The 21014-nt window shown below is 39.7% G+C and overlaps 1 protein-coding gene across 1 annotated transcript in view; it reads right to left on the bottom strand.

Annotated features, from left to right (window-relative positions):
• LOC139736230 (purine nucleoside phosphorylase-like) overlaps positions 1-21014 on the bottom strand; it is a 37653-nt gene continuing 16639 nt past the window's right edge. The window contains exons 2-6 of the mRNA XM_071646963.1: positions 13151-13320; positions 7375-7478; positions 6227-6402; positions 2739-2929; positions 1-1556 (exon numbers count right to left, since the gene is read on the bottom strand). Coding sequence (XP_071503064.1) covers positions 1348-1556; positions 2739-2929; positions 6227-6402; positions 7375-7478; positions 13151-13320 — 850 coding nt within the window. The 3' untranslated portion in view covers positions 1-1347. The remainder of the gene's footprint in view (positions 1557-2738; positions 2930-6226; positions 6403-7374; positions 7479-13150; positions 13321-21014) is intronic.

Genomic DNA, 21014 nt, shown 5'->3' with positions numbered 1-21014 from the left:
CCAATAACTTTGACCATGTATACCCCTTAACCTAATGATGAAGTGGTCATGTAGTGTTCCATGCAATGATCAAGAGTTCTTAGATCATCATATTCCCTGTAAGAGTTAGCGTCTTAAGAACATAATATGATAAATTGCACTCATAATAATAATATTAAAAAATCACGATATTGAAAAGGTAGAGGACCATGTCTCTTGTGCAAATTTTTTAATTTTTACAAAGTTCAAGATTATCTCCACCGCTAAGATGTGACCACCATGTAGCATGGTATGGTATGTAGGTTGTTCACTGACAGATAACCTTGTATTCATCACCACTGTAGGAAAAGTGCTTGGAGAGTTGTGTAATGATGAAAAGAAGACCCAACAATGCCACAAAAAAATATATATATATACAAATCCATCTATACATTCAGGCATCACAGTGGACACCATGTGTTCTTGGGAAACCTTGTTTGGGATATCCATTAGTATCAGCACAATATACATGATTTGGGTGTACCCATAATATAAGATGAATTCTACATTACTACCATTTGTGCTCAACGCACATCTTGTAAGTAAAAGTGAAGGCAGGATGTTAGTTCGCTGAAAACACTCAAGAGTGAGTTAGGAACTAACAGTGGCCTGCTCATACGCAGATGACTACTCATACAGTATGTGAACAAAACTTGCCTTTAATGCAGTCTGAAAGAAGATCTTGAGTGTGTATTCTTCCCACCCGGAGGGGCAGTGGGCAAGTTGAGAATTGCATTGGAAACTTGAGTAAATAATGCCTTAGGCACCTTTTTCACCGCGCAGAGGAATGAACCATAAGAGCAACAAGACGACTTGAGCCACTGTACACTACTGTACGTTGGGGTTCTCACCAATACCTCTACTTATATTTATTTTTATGGCAAATCAATATTCCTCTCAGCTGATACTGGGAACATTTACAGCTGCAATATATATCTATCTATCTCTGCATAATATCAGCACTTTGTGCCGCCTTGATACAGAACCTGCTGGAAAAAAAAAAGAAATGAGGGAAAGGGAAGAAGCAAGACTTTGTCAATATTTATGTGTTCATCATTCTGCAAATAGATGCTGCCTAACATTTGTGCGCAAACATACTCGGGACACAAAAGCCTTATCTACTGTGAAGTGAACAGAATAGAATCTTATTGCTTACTTGCCTGCTCCATCCAATCAGCGAGATAAAAAATTCAAATTTGCCCGCTTACAGAAAAATAGTTCACCGCTCTGTCTATCGTGGTTATGGACCAGTCCACACGAAAGGACATAAAAATCTCATTTAGACATAAAGATAACTACCGTACAAGAATACATTGATAATGCTCAGAGCTACTCCTCTCCGTTCATCCGCTCCACCACCTGTGCGATTAGGTCCTGCATGACCCCGGCACGCCACTTGCCCGTCTCCAGGACCTCCTCGTGATTGGTCTCGCCGTGGGACTTGTAGTCCATGATGCAGCTATTCGTCACGAGTGAGAAGCCCAACACCCGCATCCCACAATGCCTTGCTGCGATGGCCTCCGGTACGGTGCTCATGCCTGCATGAAAACACACACACACACACACACACAGAAATTAAATGTTACTTCTGTAAGACCAGAAACATGCAGGGCATGAGACTTTGGCAAATTGGAGCCGACAGTAATTTCTGCGGTATGAAACTTTCGCGAACTGCCGCCAATGAAAATTTCAAAATGAGCATAGAGTAATACATGCACTGAATTGTGTGAACAAAAACTCAAGTGTGCATTTTATTTTCGCAAACCGTGACTCGTTGCAAAATTCGCAAAAGTTACATGAACGCCGAAATTTCTAGTTTTCTAGGGCATTAATGCATACGCAAAATGAGAAGTATTTGGAAATGTGGACATTCTCACACAATAAAGTGTTTTGAAAATTTTTCAAATCTATGCATTACTCATTGCAACTCGATGACCAAATATTAGATGAGAACTGACAGAAATTCACCCGAGGTTGCTCTTGAAAGATAATCAATTTAGCACAAGATTTCCAAGTTCGCAAAAATGGACAAATCTCAGAGGAGGTCATTGGATCTCTAAATCTCTGTTGTTTCCTGCACTCTGTCCTTGAAACAGATACAGAATTATCATGGTATGTCTACTGTCAGTCACAAGTTCCCTGGTTCGAGTTCCCTGCCTGCAGTGTGTAGTGCCCCTAGGCAAGTCACTTTATCCTCATTGCCCAGAAACTCATAGAGAACTGAAAACCCTCAGTCCCATGGTCGCTTGCTTGCAACCAGTCATTGCTTCCTTACCGGCCACATAAAACAAATCATTTAAACTCTATAAGGCAATAAAGTGATTCAGTATTGAATGCTGTCTACTCACAGTTATCAATTTGTTTGTTTGTTTGTCTGTCTTTTTTTTTTTTTTTTTTTTTGAGGCATATATGTAACCACTTATACATGCTTTAATGAAGACACAGGGCAACGTTTTTTTGTGACCTGTGGTATAGACAAATGTTATCATCACACTAGAGTATGAAGAGGAGTCACTTAGCATAAATGGTCTTGTTCATACATCCAATCTGATACTCATGATAACAACTTCACTGAAAGACACAGTATTAAGAAAAAACTGTCCACCGCTGTACGTGTCTGTGTGGAAATTTGTGAAAAGGTACGCCATTGTCTGTGCTTGGCTGGTCCATGATTATGTCTTTGTAGGCCAGTACGCGCAAGCTCTCTGCAGAAACCTCACCTACAACATCTGCCCCGATGGTCCTTAGAAACCTCAACTCTGCTGGGGTCTCGTATGAGGGGCCGCTGACCATGACGTAGACGCCCTCCTTGATAAATGTGGAGCACTGGAGATCTTGAGCAACCTTCAGGGTGAGTGCCCGCAGCTCCTTGTCATACACGTTTGACATGTTGGTGAATCTCGGCCCAAACCTTGGGGAAAAGGACACCGCAATGCACATGACAAGTTCATGACGTAAGACAGCCATTCTAAACCAAGACCCATAAAACACAAATGACTTTTGTTTAATATTTTTATGCAGTGTGTGGTATCCTCTGTGTTCCTTCAAAGGTATTCTAACTTCCTAATAAAAAAGAACATTTCAGAGACTTTCATGTAGCCATTAATATACAAAATAAAGTAAGTGACAAAGGACTTTTTCAATAATTTTCAATAAAAATTTGAAGAGGAATCTGCAAGACTAATAAATCTGAACAGGGAAACCAGTTGCATTCCATGGTTTCATAATGATCTTAACTTTTAAGACCAACTTCAATTCTTTGTGAAACACCCCCTGGCATCCAGCTGATTTTTCAGCCCATATATACATTAACCCATTGACGACATACTGATTTCGCTACAACATGCATTTCCCATAGACACTTGCCCGAGTATACTCGGGACTCGTCCTCAACCAGTGATATCTAAACATCATACAATAGCAATTTAAGTGTTGTCACCGCAGGGCTGATTTGTGCTGTTTGACCTGTGAAGTAAAGGAGAGTTGTGTGCGCTCTTTTTTCTTTTCTTTTTTAACCAACGGCGTGTACAGTATACTGGAAGTTGACACTCATGACTGCCAGCTCAGAGAAACACATTTCAAAACGGCATTGCGTTGATCTACTCGCAGAAAGGTGATCATGGTCTCAAATGCATTTCAAATTGCCCTTTGAATGGCATTTCTAATCTGTGTTTCTAAATGAGTTTGAAAACATGGTTGCATTTGAAAAAATGCCTCAAAAGATAATAACATGTTTATAGAAAAATGCACCCTCTCCCAGGTCAGCTGCGATGTCTGCCAAAAATAAATAATAAATATTTGTATTCTATCTAACTGGCCTTGAAAAAAAAAAACCTTATATGACCCAAAGTGTGCCTCAAGTTAAAAAAGGTTGAGAAGCCCTGCATTAATAGGTACATTTCATCAGCACCAAGCACAGCAGAAGGATTGAGATATAAACTTGTATGCATTATAACAGAGACATCAGCTATTGGGCGAACAAGTATAACAAGGTGGTCATATTACTTTCTGACTGGGCTTGTTTATTTTCATGGTTTAATGTTTCATTGACTGTGTTGATTATAGTTCAGTCACCAACTTAGTTTGGCCTAATCATGCGTGGAATGCAGTGTCAAGTGTAGTGTCAAGAAACTACATTTCCTTTCTGGCTACATAATGTTATGTAGTGATTAATATAAAGATAGATCCATCTTATTCAGTTTAGCTTCATTTTACAACAAGTCATCCTCCTATAAATCTTTACTCTCACAGAACAAAGAGACTTTCATTCTCTCTGTTCTTCATCTATCATAACTCAATCATTGGTTCTTCCCTTGGTAATTATGTGGTCATTGCTACTCCCCCTTTTTTTATCACCAAATCCAAACAATTACAGAGAAGATGAAAGCCACAACCTCCCTCATCTCTATTTCCGAGAAACCCTGTACAGTAAGACCGGTCCGATCACCACTCCTGTTGTAGTCATAACAACTGTAATTGACAGGTAGTTTTAGCCAGTCCTAAGCTCTATTCTACATGTGCTTTAGTAAAAGATTCTTCCACAGTCTGGATGCACTTTTGAAGAATGAAGAGAGTTATGATTCAACATCCACCATGGGAGCATGCCACTTTCAGATTGCTCTCTGATATCATTGTGAAGACAATTTGTACTTGCAAACTTTTTTAGTCTTGAGTTAAAACTTTTAAACTCAAGAAATAAAGCTACTCTGAACGACAAATCCAGTCTCCAAAGCTTGTGTTTCTCTTGCATCAACTTATACATATCTGGACATGGTACTTCTATATCAAACTAGAAATGTCGCTTTGGCGACTGGTATGCCTCCGCCATAATGCATGATTTTCCCAATAGGTCTAGATAGTACATGTGGACAATGTGTGATTACATTTTCACAAAATTGGCAAAATATTGAAATGACAAGTTTGTCACAAATGTGTTGAATGTTCACCTTCCTTGACCTAGGTTTAATTGGATGAATAGGAGAGCATGTATCTAGGGAATTAAGGGATTTAACTTGACTTTGACCCATTCATACATTTAGGCATTGAGTAATTTTCAAGGTACAGGTGTGAAGAAAAAGTGCAATTTCTGAATTGAATAGTAAATTGTTACCATTTTCATCTGGCCCTTGACCCTAAAATTCAAAAGATAATCACTTTCAGGTAGAACATGCATAATATGTACTAAGTTTCAAGATAACTTGAGCCACTTCCGAGATATGGAAGAAAAGTTAGTTCAGCACTTTCACTTGATCTTTGACCTTTTGACCTTTGAGGCAAAAAAAAAGAAGAAAAAAAAATTTCCAGAGAATTTCTATTAGGTTACACATGCATACACCAAGTGTAAAAAAAAAAATAACCCTGCTGGCATTGCATAACTATGAGGGAAATAGTAAAATTTTGAAGTGTTGCACTTGACCTTTGACCCCTGACCTTTGACGCCATGAACCCTACATTCTCTAGATAATCACTTCCAGTCAGTACATGTATATACTATGTTCCATGAAGATACCTTGAACAATTTTCCAAGGTACGGAGAAAAAAAAGAAGTTTTAATATTTTTACTTGACCTTTCGACCTTTGACCTTTGACCTCATGACCCAAACTTTCACCAGAGAATCTTAATTGGGTAATACATGTATACACTAAGTTTCAAGAAAATATCTTCAGGCATTCAATAGATATGGTGGAAATAGTGAAATTTTACGTATTTAACCCTGACCATTTGACCTTTGACCTTTGACCTCATGACCCAAACTTTCACCAGAGAATCTTGATTGGGTAATACATGTATACACTAAGTTTCAAGAAAATATATTCAGGCATTCAATAGATATGGTGGAAATAGTGAAATTTTATGTATTTGACCTTGACCTTTTGACCTTTGACCTTGAGCATGTGCACCCAAAAGTTGATAGGCACAACTTCACCCCCTAATACACATACATGCCAAGTTTCATTAGGATACCTCTACAGGTTTTGATAGTTACCTTGTCCACAAAATTCATTACGGACGGACGGAAGGACGGACGGACGGACGGACGGACGGAAGGACGGACGGACGGACGGACAACCCGAAAACATAATGCCTCCAGCACCACTTCGTGGCGGAGGCATAACAACGAACATACTGATTCCGAGTAGATACACTGCTACACAACAATAACTTAATAACAAACACACAAACATTTCCCACTTATCTGTCACTCACCTCTCGTCATTGTCACCTGCGAGGGGGTTCATCCCCGACATCGTGGGCAAGCCTATGTGGTCGATCATCAGCATAATGTCGCCAACCTTGAAGTTCGGGTTCATGCCTCCGGCTGCGTTTGTGATGACGACGGTGTGGACTCCGAGCAGCTTCATGACTCTGACCGGGGCGATGAGCTGGATCAAAGTAGGTATAGGACAAAAAACTTACTTAAATAGTGGGCAGTAGCAGAAGGGTTAAGGAAATATTGTGCACCGTGTTTCGTCCCTTTGGTATGTACAGTGCACTTCTGTCGAATGAACATGATTATAACGACACTTTTGTAAAAAATTCAGTTCTTGCGCTGAATTATTGAGATTCTGATAAGTATAGCATATAAGAACTGATCATCAGTCGTTCTTACATCCTTCATAACTTTAAAGGGGAAGGCTAGTGACTGATCAGTGGGAATCAGTGGAAATGCTGGGAGATGATTGTTCCAATCCCTGTGGGATTCATTCAAGAGTTCATTGTATATCTATTGTTGTGTGAAAATGATTTGCTTCAGAACGGTCTCATATTCAAGTAATGTGCAGATTAATGCTCCGTCACTGACCAGGGACGCTAACCTGGAAGCATTAAACTGCACATTACTTGAATATGAGACCATTCTGAAGCAAATCATTTTCACACAACAATAGATATACAATGAACTCTTGAATGAATCCCATAAGGATTGGAACAATCATCTCCCAGCATTTCCACTGATTCCCACTGATCAGTTACTAGCCTTCCCCTTTAAGAACAACTTTGTGAAACACCCCCCCCCCCCCCCCCCCCCCCCCCCCCCGGCTATAACTTGCTACTTATTAGCCAGTGTTACTGGCTAACTTTGAGGAACATTGTGTGTTTCACAAGTATGTTCCCTCCCCAAACATTACTTGTTAGTTAAATTAATACTTAAATTTTAGGACGATTTGGTCGTTCATAGATTGTCATGCATGGGAATGTAAAATTGAATTCTGTCGTTTGTAAGTTGGATGAAAAAGTAACAGTAAGCGATTGCGCAGTGCGAAATTTCAGAATCTGTGTAAATATGTTTCCCGTCGCTCAGCATAAACTTTTAATCACAAAAAATCAATGATGTTTACAGTATGTGGTAACATTACCTTCCAGGCGGGGTAACCTTCGTAGAGGTGAAACCTGCCCTGCATCATAACGACTGTCTTGCCGTTTAGTGTCCCGAACGAAAACTGCCCAATGTGGCCTTCAACTGCAGACAAATGTCAAGAAATGCAAATTTTATATCAAAATTATCATCATATGGTACATAGCAAGCATAGCATGATTGAAAGTGGTTGAATTGACACTGAGTGTAATGCATCATTTGCGTGATAAAATGAATAGTCATGACATACAAGGAATTGGAGCATCTTTAGTGAGTCTATGCCACAAAATCATTCTACTTACTGTAGTACATTGTATCATTACTGGATGCTGTTTCATATACAATTCTAGATTATATGGATTCCAAATGCACAATTAGCCATCATGCAATTCAACTTCCCCTTTGCCTTTGGCCTTCATGACACAAATCTGTACTTGGTCTGTGTAGTTGTTGTGCATATTATCTGCATATTGCCTTGGATACCTCCACTATTCATTACAGTACACTTCCGACATGGCAGTCCAGCCTGCTCCCTTTTTTTTTTGGGGGGGGGGGGGGGAGGGGAATGGGGTGAGGTGATTAATCTTTTGTTGCATGGCAGCCAGTGATAAATGAATTTATGGTTAAAAAATATGACTGATTGCCTATCAATGAGACCCATTAAGTATTATGTGCATCATATGCACACACACTCACACACAAGCATACATAATAGATATTTAGATGACAACTGCTGATAAACTTCCACAGTGTACAGATACTAAATGTCCTTGGTGTTTTGTTTTTTTAACAGAGCCACATCTGTGCCAATTCAGAGAAGCCATGGCCATATGGATTAGGTTATGTTACTATATTCAGACAGTTAGCTTTTTAGATAGACAAGGTAAACCATCTAACTTCTCAAAACTTGGTGTTTTCAGAGCACATCTTACATAATGGGTGGGGGGGGGGGGTGGTGGTGATAACATCACAAACACACAGTGAGCATGATACACTGTACACTACTGCACATGTTTTAAAGCTTTGAAGAGAAAAGTGCTGGCAGTTGCAATACAAAACATAAAATTCTACAATCTATGTCAGTCTGGAAGGTCTTTCACACTGTGAGAGAACTTGTTCGTAATCACATTTATAAAAATGTATTTGTGAACATGCTTGGGGTTATTGCAAACGAGGAAACTTTTTGCGTATTTCATGCAACCAGAAACTAGCGAAAAAATTAAAGCATGTGAATACTTTTGTTTGTTATATGTACAGCGCATCATGATGTAATGTCTTGATTCCGCAGAATTAAACTAGATATATCGCTACGGCGACTGATATGCCTCCGCCATAATGCATGGTTCTCCTAATAGGTCTATAGTACAATGTCTTGACAATGTGTGATGACAGTTTCAAACAATTGGCAAAATATTAAAATGACAGGTTTGACACAAATGTGCTGAATGTTCACTTTCCTAGAACTAGGTTCAATTGGATGAATGATTAAAATGTCAGAGTGCAGGTATTTGGGGAACTGACGATTTTTACTTGACTTTTCGACCCTTTTCTAAGTTTATGCATTGAGTAATTTTTCAAGGTATTGAGAAAAAGTACAATTTCAGTATCAAATGGGAAAATAGCATTATCTAAACCTGGCCTTTGACCTTTGACCTCACAGTTCCAAAGAGAATCACTGTTAGGTTGAACATGCATAAATATGTAAGTTTCATGATGATACCTTGAGTTACATGTACTTTTGAGATATGGAGGAAAAAGTGCAATTCAGCACTTTCACTTGACCTTTGACCTTTTGGCAAGAAACTTCCCACAGAATATATATTGGGTAATACATGTATACATCAAGTTTAAAAAAAAAAAAAAAACCTTCATTCATTGCATAAATAAAAGGAAAGTAGTGATATTTTGAGGAGTTGACCTTTGACCCCCCTGACCTTTGACCCATGACCCCCAACTTCCCTAAATAATCACTGCCCATCGGTACAAGCATATATACTTCTTAAAGTAAGTTCCATGAAGATACCTTGAACCATTTGCGAGATATGGAGAAAAACATGAAATTTCATATTTTTTTTCACAAAATAACCTGTGACCTTTGACCTTTGACCCTGTGACCCTAAAATCCACACAAAGTATTATCCCCCAAGGATATACCCTCATACCAAGTTTGATGTAAAACCACCACACGGTTCTTGAGATATCGACAAAAACAAAACGGGACGGACGGACGTACGGACGGATGTACGGACGGATGGACGGACGACCCGAAAACATAATGCCTCCGGCCACTTCGTTGCGGAGGCATAAAAACAAGCAAAATTCATCTTACTTGGTGGAGCGCGACAAATTACTCAGACAAAAATATCCACCTTTTACAGTAGAAGGGGATCAGACAGAGGGCTTGGTCTCTTCACTACAAGGCAATCGCCAAATTGTGTCTCGCCCATTCGCATACAAGGAATTAATATCTTTTATAACTCCCAGAAGTTAATTGACCTGCTTATGACCTTTGACCTTGTGGTGACCTTTAACACCCTAAGGGACATTTACCATCCAAATTTGGTCACAAACGCACAAAGGGATCAAAAGTAATGAGCCATAATCGAAACACGCCATAAAAACTTAACATTGGGCCCTAAAAATTTGTCGACCCCTTTCTGTGACCTTTGACCTTGTGATGACCTTTGACTCCCCAAGGGACATCTACTGTCCAAGTTTGGTCACAAACGGACATAGGGATCAAAAGTTATGAGCCACAATCAAAACGCGCCCTAAAAACATAACATTGGGCCCTAAAAGTTTGTTGACCCCTGTCTGTGACCTTTGACCTTGTGACGACCTTCACCTCCCCAAGGGACATCTTCCATCCAAGTTTGGTCACAAACGGACAGAGGGATAAAAGTTATGAGCCATAAACGAAATGCGCCCTAAAAACTTAACATTGGGCCCTAAAAGTTTGTTGACCCCTGCCTGTAAACTTTGACCTTGTGGTTACCTTCAACTTCCCAAGAGACATCTACCATCACCCAAGTTTGATTGCCATTGTAGCAACATGTGCTGAGTTATGTGTGATAAGAGTCTTGCAAGTAAACTTTAACGTATGACCTCAAATGACCTTTGACCTTATCATGTGACATCTTACGGCACCATAACATGAAGGTACCCCCAGTGCATCCATCACCCAAGTTTGATTGCCATTGTAGCAACATGTGTCGAGTTACGTGTGATAAGAGAGTCTTGCAAGTAAACTTTAATGTATGACCTCAAATGACCTTTGACCTTATCCTGTGACCTCCAACGGCACCATAACATGAAGGTACCCCCAGTGCATCTATGACCCAAGTCAGGTTGTAATCCAAGCAACTTATGTGAAGTTATTTGTCAAAAGAGAGTCTTGCAGGTAAACTTTAACATAGAAAAGAGTCTTGCACATACTCTTTAATATAGGCCTATGACCTCAAATGACCTTTGACATCATCACATGACCTCCGACAACACCATAACATGAAGATGCCCCTAGTGCTTTTATCACCCAAGTGTGGCTGCCATTGCTGTAACAGTTGCCAAGTTATGCATCATAAGAGAGTCTTGCAGGTAAGCTTATAACATTTGTGACGGACGACGGACGGACGACAGACGGGCGACGGACGACGGACGGACGACGGACGGACGCCATTTGGATCCCTTAGTCTCGCCTTCACCTCCGGTGGGCGAGACAAAAAACTGTGTCACAATCCGGCATGACCCGTCAATCTAACATGTAGCTCTTGAAAATATGCTCCTCATACGCTCTACCTCTCAACCGTGTTTTGACTGTAACTATTACGTAAACCCCTACAGATTACAAATATACACTCAAAATGTATTCCAAATCCTGATGGCCTCATATCAAAACTATCCACAGCTTTTCGAACCCACTGATGCAAAAATAACACTTCAAATTCTCCCCTTGGATGCCCTGTACAGCTCCCCTTAGGATACCCCAAAGCAACCTCCTTCAAATAGTAAACATTTCTGTGCTAGGAAATAAAATCTTACGGGTGTAGACAGCTGTAGATTGCTCGTTCTGTCTCTCAGTGCCTTATCAGTGATTGTATAATGGCTAATGAACATCTAGATAAATAGTTGCGGAGTAATGTAAATTCACAGATAAAGGTACCAGTATCATTGAATTTGAGCGATTGTCTGATTTTTTATGATTAGTTTGGCTGTCAGTGGGTTTCCTGGGCACTTGTATTATATACTTAAATCAGAGAAGATTATAAAATAGACTTATTGGACAAGGAAGTTTTCAATGAAGACATTAGTTTGAAATGCTATCTCCATCTACTGTAAGGAGCAAATACTTAGCATCTCATGGATTACTTTCATGCAAGTGTTTCATTTCTCTTTAAAGCATCACATGAGTAGATCTACAATAAATAGAAACCATTTCTTAATCACATGGGTGGAGGTTCCATATAACTCACCAAAGCATTTATAAACAGAATTTGTAATACGCATAAGACATTTTGTCCCCATGCTTCTACAGTCAATCAGAATAATGCATGGACTACCTGCTAATGTTCGCCTCCAGAGCATGGTACACAATCCTATCTTTAGAACACTTTGAAACCCTCTTAGATATTATGCTTGCTTCCTTTGTTACTTCCACCCTTGTAAGTGCAAATCTGGATCCCATTTCGAAAGTGTCATAACCATCAGACCACTGTTATTTTGGTTTCAAGTGCAACAACTTTCGGTTTGGAGTACTTAGACCCATAAGAATTGGTCAATAGCTGTGTTAACATTAATACATGTTGCTGTACCAAAAAGCTAACAATTTCAAACTATATAAAATGAAAGTGTCAAAGGAATGGCGTGCCATGGAACATTTTTGAGCCATATTTTTATAGTACTGAATCCAGACATTGCCACACCACTGTCACGTTGAATACCTCTTAGATCTTGAAAAGAAGGTCAGAGACAAACAGTGCTCAGAAGTTCTCAACCCGTTGAAGACAGGCTGATTTAGCTACAACACACATGTGACATTTCCTACACACCTGCCCGAGTATACTCAGGACTAGTCTTCAACGGGTTAAAAAATTATTCTGTCCCTCATATCATATTGCCAGATCTGAATAGGAGTATGTACAAGATACCTATATCATAAAATGATACTAATGTGGTGTTATCTATCGAGGGTAGCCTCTTCGGTGTAAACATAGATCTCTCTGGGGGCCCTGCCATTTAATCATTATCCCGGCATTGCCAGGCACTGTTTGTATACTTGGGTCAAGAAAGACGGGTCAAGAAAGATATCATGGGCAAAATAGATTTTCTGAGGATAAATGCACCGGACTGGACTTGAACTCAAAACCTTCCATGAACAAAGTCAGAACCATATTCACTTATACCATGATTACTGGTAGATGGACCTAGCTAACATCTGCAAAAAAGTCAGAATAAAAAAAATACAAAATTTGCCAAATTGCGACAGAAAAATGATCTTCAAACAAGTTATCAATTCAAGGATCAGTAAAAAAACATAAATATATAGACTCTCATTACAGGCCTTTCAGAATTCTGCAAGTGAAATGACAAAACATGACAAAAATACGGCTCAAATACTCGGGGAATTTCATGTTTTTATTCAAATAATAAAAGACTAGAAATGAATGATAAAAGAAAATAATTACAACTAAAAGGAAAAGCACCAAAAGACAGGAAGGTAGTTTCCATGACAAGGTGGGTTGAGTAGAAGTATTATTCTGGATCATCTGTGTGATCTTTACCTGTGCTGACAGGGAAGTTGGGGATCTTTTCATACGGTATCGTGTATCTCTCCTCCAGCTTGTTGGCCAGGTTCATCAGGCCGGATCCACAGATGATGCCTATCGTCGGCTTGTGTGGTTGCTGCGACAACAGGCAGTGCGCCATCGACTCATAATCTTCATACGTATACCTAGAGCATGAAATAATGAGCGGTTGGGAAATGATAAACTGCTGTTACAAACTTTTAAGTGACACTCAACTGAGCCTCACTCTTAGTTTTACTACTATGAATGTATCAAATTTTGTATACGTGATGGGGAATTTTGGACTCATAAAGCACCCTGCAATGCTGTAATACCGCCCATAATCTGAAATTATCAGCGCTTGGGTTGACAGTAAGCTCTGAGAGTACATATCACCAAAATGAAATAAAAGCAAATATTGAAAGATGGCGGTGAAACAGAGTTCTTGACTGTTTTAGGCCATGTATGACATTAAACAGGATGATACCGGAAGAAGAGGAAGAAGTATACTGGGTGGGCAAAGAATTGTTTTTACTGAATTTCTGCATAATACACACGACTGATCTGCACAATTTGTCAAAAGTTTGACAAATTGTAAATCAGGGCAGTTAGAATGTTGAGTACATTATTGCATGAGGCATCTCTTACAATTAGGTACATACACTGCACAAACATGCTCAGGACCATTAATCTGTATCAACCAATTTGCACTCCCCCCCCCCCCCCTTTCTCTCTCCTTCCCCTCTTCCTTGTTTTCATTATTACGATATCTTTCGATATTGGAACATCCACTTTCGCGTAATTTCCCCCCACACACTTGATATCAATATTTTTGCGGATGAAATCAACATTCATCTTGTATATATAGCACAAGCCAGACTGCCAGGACACTATACTAGTATTACTTCACAAGCCAGACTGTCAGGACACAATCTTCCTGGACAAGCTTGCTATATTGTATCATGCTACATCCGGTATTTTAGAATGGTCGAGAAAATTCTGTAATCCTACTGGTCAGAGCTGTGCATAGATATTAATGGACCACATGTTGCCTCACTGACGATCGCCACCGTTAATACGCTCTAGCACACTTGTAGCAAGAGTTCGTGCATTAAGGAAGTGTTTGTGCACTTCCAGTAAATTTTCAATGTTGCTAATTGTAGGACACTTTTAACGAATGAATATCTGGCAAAACTCCATCTACCAATCTATGAAACAGATGATGCACATGTCTTTTCATCATCAGTAAGAATAGTGTGCATGTGGTAGCTATGAAATCTAGTCTAAACCCACTCGGCTGAGCCTCATGAGTCAAATAATTCAAAAGTTACCTACATACACACAATTCCTACTGACACACGCAGATCTATGAATCAATTTGCATAATGGCACTCTGACAAACTGAAAGACAAACAAACAAAACAGAACCAACCAAAGCATCTATATTCTTCCCTTTTGAGTCAGTGTCAGTCCAGATAGAAAACTAACACAAACAAATAAACATGCTATCATTGTTCAAGGTCATTTTAAAAGTCTAAGCAAAATTTGGCAGTGGTGGGTTTATGCGCAAACGAATTCTCCTTCCCTGCAGTTTGTCATCATGTGCTTGCCATGTGGCCTTACACACTAACCTTCATCCACTGCCAACTGGCATGCAGTATTCCCTCGACTGAATGTCATATGTCACCATTAATAACACTGAGCACGAGTGCCCTCGTCTGGGTACGAGTGCCCAGTCATCAGTACCTGCATTAACTTTAATTGGGGGAGCCATTGCACTGATCATGTGATAAATTTCACGGTTGCTGACAGGGAGATGATCAACTGCGATGTAAATGTACAAGTAGCCGATCCTACTGTTTGTTTGTTTTCTGACAAATGGTACGACACCAAATATGCTAATATCTTATGACTGAGGTTTTCAGCAAATCAGTGTTTAGTATCGGAACGATTCTGGGGGGCGATGTGGCATAGTGGATAAGAATCCTGACTCCCAATCAGACTCAGACCCCAGTGCTTACATCCCTGGACAAAATGTTTTTACCCACCATGTCCCTCTCGACCCAGGTGTATTATGTATAAATGGGTACCTGGCAATGCTAGGGTAATAATAATGGCAGGGCCCTCTGATAGAGCAGTGGTTACACTGTAGAGGATACCCTGGATACAGGAGGCTTTCTCATTATCATTATCATCATTATCATCATCATCATCATCATTATTATTTTTTGTTATTATCATCATCATCATCATCATCATCATCATCATATTTATTCTCTTTGCTCTTGTACTGCAAATACCTGGTAGCCGGTCACTGTTTGGCCTGAAACAGTACGAAATTGTAGCTAATCATGTGAACAATATCAAAAGTGCTATTTATATCATTGATAACATCATCCAGTCTACATACAGCACTAACTCATTTCAACAGTCATGTGATCATTTTCACAAACCTGTTGTTCATGTAATTAGCAGTGTCTTGTGACCGCTCTTCAATGCATAAAAGCCTTGCCAGGTAATGCCATATAAGTCATTACCTGATACTGTGCATAGTGTGCCCCTGATTGCCCTACAGTATTCGTAGTGTCAAGGCTCTAGTCTTTTTCCAGACACTCATTCCACTAGGATGCTACTGTAGAGCTCCCTTTCAGGAAATGAACCATATAGGTCTACTGTTCTGGTTGTTATGTAAAAAGTGACATCCCTCCCCCCCCCCCCCCCCCCCCAAAAAAAAAAAAAAAAAAGAAGAAGAAGAAGAAGAAGAAGAGAAAAAAAAAGGAGGAATGAATTCTTTCTTGTTGTTTCCATGCTTAAAAAAATCTCTTTATAGTGTACCGTGACTGTTATCTCAGGCAAAATGTTCAGGGCATTAATCTTTAGTTCTTCTGACAACAAAATGATTCTTTTAGTTTGTTTAGATTTGGTTTAACACTCTCAATGCAGTAGTAGGACTGAATGCCTACATGTATACTTGTCTAACTAAAAGATCTTCAACTTTGTCAGTCCTAGAAATACAGGAAGAAATGCAGGCTGATAGGATGTACTACAGCCGAAGCTGGGATACTGCTATTTCTGATACAGCAGGGCTGCCAACACCAACAAAGTAGAATCAGTGAAATTCAAAGGAGGGAACTGGGGATATACTGATGTGTTGCATGCATGTCAGTGGCTGAACTAATCCTAAATAAAACTCTTGGAGGCTTCTAAATTTAGGTGTCAGGTCACTTAAAGATTTTTCAGAAAGTCTTCTGCAGAATCACAGAGAACTGACACAGCTCTGACACAGCATACCACTAGGTATGTTCAGACGGCAGGCCCTAACCTCGAGGTTAGGAAACCTCGAGGTTTAGCTCTTGCCCCCTAACTACGACGTGTGTCCACACGACGAATCTTAACCTCGAGGTTATGAAACCTCCAGGTTAAGCTTCTGCCCCCCCCCCCCCAGTAACTACCCACTCGATGTTAAAACCACAAAACCGGAAGTTTCAGCCCACACTGCTAACAAGGCGTCTATTTATTCTTTAGTCCAACCCTGTCGGACTCGCTTACACTGCAGAGATAGCACTGCACTGATGACTTTATGCCTTTATGAAGATATTCATCGAAAACATTTTTTTAGCGTCTGAGAAGAATATAGAATACAGTAGCGAGTTTGACGTGTTCAGTTTGAGAGATCAAGCGCATGGGAAGAAAAGATGATGTTGTTGTGTCGTGCGTCATAGGTTTTTCACGTGTAGTGTATTTGTGGTGTACATTTGGGAGGTTGACCCGGAAGCAGAGGGAAATTGTGGGGGCTGGAGTTAACGGCGAGGTCACTCTTAACTTCGAGTTCGTTGTTTTTTGTGTCCACACGGTGCTTAACTACGAGTGGGGACCCCCCCCCCCCCCCCCCCCGGCTCGTGGTTAGAGCGCTAACCATAAGATTTCTCGTGGCTCGAAACATCGAGCAAACCTCGAGGTTTGCTAACTACCAGTGCGTCTTCACGGTCCCTAACTACAAGCTCTAACCTCGAAGTTTCCTAACTTCGAGGTTGAGGGCTCCTGTCTGAACGTAACTATTATCTGATAAGGAGTTTCATAGCCCAAGACGGGATGAAATAAAACACAGAATCTCTTTGGATATAGTATGCATCTGTTACTTCTAAGAGATTGTTCCCCTTATCAAAAAGGAAAAAAAAAAAGATCACTAAGAGGGCAGTTTTACCCTGTTGGACAAGCACTATAGCTAGACATCATATACACACATGTATGTAATATAAATCTGGAAAGAATAGAAAGAATTGGATACAGAAACTACCGGTAAATAGACATAAAGAATGCCCAATCAGGCGTATACAACCCCTTTTAATCATGTAAACCCTTCATTACACAACACGGATACACATAACTAAGTACTGAGTCACTTATTGCATTTGTTTGTTTTGCGAACTCTGAAGACAAAGACACTAATATATTTTCTCAGAAGTGCCGGGGGAGTTAACAGCTTTTGAACACAGAGAACCTCATCTACTGTGAAAGGTAATTGCCGCGGACACAGGGATACAATAAAGAAAGAATACCACGGTACAGTTCATAACTCTTGCAATGATATCTAACACTGTCTACATTAATGTCCTTTAAAGTATAATCAAGCTGGTTAGGTGTGTCTTGCAGGCTATGATTTATCTACACTGGAGATTGCCAATCTAAAGGATGACACAACAAACAGTACACTCTTCTGACAAACAACAGCAAGCTCTCTGTGTGACCCTCCTGCTAAGCTGCACTCCAAAGTCTAGATTCTGGCTGTTACTTTGTAGATTTAAATGGAGCTCACTTTCACCCAAGTGTAAAATCATTACAAATTAGCTTACAACACTGATTCATTACACCCATTCCTCAGGCTCAGAACTCCCTATCCCCATGGATTAATTCCCTTCCCCTCCAACCCCCCCCCCCCGCCCCCTGCATAAAAACAAAAACAAAAACAAAACATGCAGACAGAATTCAGGTTTTTCATGCAAACTGACAGAAATAGAATAGGTACATTGGGTCAAGTTTGGTGCTAGTGCTAGTGCTATTGTAGCTCCCAAATGACTGCCTTAACGAGCTCCACCACTGACAGTCAGATCTACGAAGCGATACCGATCAAAATTATCAATCCCTACACTAGGTGCTAGCATCGCAACACTACGAAGTCCATGGGAATCATGTGAAGAAAAAAAATTGATGGCGCATGAAGTCAAGTATTAAAAGAAATAGCCATGACTGCTTAGTTTTAGACACATAATGAGGAACACAGATTAAAATGCCACAAATTTCATCCCTTCTCCAAAATACAACGATGCTCCCAGGCTCAGATTTATGTAGTTCACAGTAAATGTTATGTATGTAATGTGTCATCACTGATAAAAAGATAAATTTTGTCCACACTAATCTTGTAATCTAAACAATTCTGTACATGAACCTAAACAATGTACCAGTATGTGTACACATGCCCTACGTTATCACTGAACAATGATTCATATCATTGACTGATCTGTAAATCTAAACATATGTAAGGGTGTGAAGTTCATACTACATCGACTCTCCAAATTATTCTTAATTGAATATTCCTGTTCAGGACAGTCAACAACTTGAAAAGTTGATATTTGAGCATGTTGCATGCTCTGAATGTGAGAATATTGTGGAAATTATAGCGTATGCAATATTTTGACTTATTTCCAGTTGAGCTGCTTAATATGTTCAATGTTTTGTCTCATGTTTTGTGCACAAATTTTTGAAGTACCAATGGTAGTTTGATGTTTTGCAGATTTTGCAGGTTTTTCATGTTTGATTATATTTTATTTTGAGCATGTCCCCTTTTCTCAAGGATGTTGCATAGCATGTTGCTGGCTCTTTGAGGATGTTGCACAAGAATTCTAGCATGTCACAGCGACATGCTCAAATCCCTCACGGACCACCAGTACCCTGCATGTTTGCTACTGAGATTTTATTTGAAATGCCTTTTACATATCATTCCAATCTACTGAAGTCAATGTGTTGAGCATTGATGCCCCCCCCCCCCCTCAGTGTCCACTTTGATGTGTTACTTGGGAGATAATGTGTTTATACAATGCATTGTCAAGTTACAATAAAAATCACACCGATATATTGTAGACTAGTATATGATGTTGAACAATATAATATACACCAAAGTGACATGACTGAACTGTAGGGCAACTTTCATGTGTATTGAGTGAATGCAACAAAATTAGTAGAACACATCAGTGAAAGTATGGGGAAAATCGGACAATCCGTTCAAAACTTAAGAATTTTCAAAGTATCTGTGCAGTCACTGCTGGACAAGAAGACTACTGTAAAAGTGGATATTTTCGCATGACTAATTTTTTGCATTTGGCCGTGTAAGAAGTCTTTCTCGTGTTTTTTATTTCCGCGTAATCAAGACATCAAGTACTGGAACATATGGCATGCAAAAATATTCGCGTGCTTTTATTTTCAGGTTGCTTCTCGTTGCGCGAAATGCGCGAACAGTTCAACACCGCGAAAATTTCAACTTTTACAGTACTACATTGTACAGTGTATGATGTCATGCGTACAACGATTTACAGAAAATAAAAACAGAATTTCACAAAACTTCACTTTTTGAATAAAGTGCACATTTCTTCGACTCGTTACTGACTGTATGTTAAGGGTAATATTATTCCCCCTGCCTTCTGAAAGAGAGAAGTCAAGTGTTCTTTTGTTATGCGAGAAAAGTGAAAATATGTTGAATTTTCTTTATTCTTTCATTATATCGTCGTACACATGTGACATCACAAGCTATAGTAGTCTTCTCATCCAGCCTTGAGTGAGCAGAAACTTTAAAAATTCATAACTTTTGAACAGATTGTTTGATTTTCCTCAAACTCTCACTGATGTGTTCTACTGATATTGCTGCATTCACGCAACCCACATGTCTCTGAAGGTGAACTTGTCCTTTCACCCTAAATCTGAGGTGTACAGATAGGGCCTACATGTTGTTCTGAAATGATAAGTCACACATACTGTATACCTCATCTATAAGGCTATTCACTGCACATGTTTACAAATGATTTTACAAATCACTTTTTTAAAAAGAAAATCTTCATGACAGGGATGCCAAGTTAAAAAATTGTTTGTTTGTGAGATTTTCATGACTCGGCATCTTGGCGAGCAAATGTGCGCGCGAGCGAGGGTGTGGGAGGGGTCCCTCCCCCCTGTGGCCTCCCACGGTAGGGAGCTTTTTCAACTTTTAGCTCTTAATGGTGCGATCAGGTGCATACTTAAGTGACTATTTTTCACTTATTTTGAAATACAATACGAAAATATACCTTCAATTGTAACTGTCACTTTAATCCTTTGAGCTATGCTCCTTATTATAGGCCCAAATAGCAGACTTCGCCCGATGCGTGAGAAAAATGGGTGCCATGTGTGAGAGCGTGAGACGGCCCCTAAATGCTTGAGTCTCACTCAGAATGCGTGAGACTTGGTAGCTCTGTCATAAATAGTCTTCTTTTTCAAAGGATTATTTTCTCAAGGTGAAGCAAGAAAGCACTGACAGTTACTGGGAAACATCCAACAAAGAGTGTCTCCAAGTTTAGCACTGTACAAAGAAACAAACAAACAAACAAACAAAAACTTGATTGCTGATATAATCATAGTAGTACATTCCCCCACTCACAAAAATGAGATCCTTGTTGCTTTCTGCCAATGTTATTGCTACTAATCAGTTTTATCATATTTAATTCAATCACATACAGTTTTGTTGTAGCACTGCTTTGAGGGGGGATGGCAGGGATTCCAAGTTCAAAAAAAATTTATGAGTGAGATTTTCATGACTCGGCATCTCGGCGAGCGAATG

This window comes from Diadema antillarum, unplaced genomic scaffold, assembly GCF_040938485.1.
Source record: "Diadema antillarum isolate AM-2024a unplaced genomic scaffold, OU_Dant_1.0 seq00000633_RagTag, whole genome shotgun sequence".
Taxonomy (NCBI): domain Eukaryota; kingdom Metazoa; phylum Echinodermata; class Echinoidea; order Diadematoida; family Diadematidae; genus Diadema; species Diadema antillarum.
This window is presented reverse-complemented; position numbering and strand designations above follow the sequence as displayed.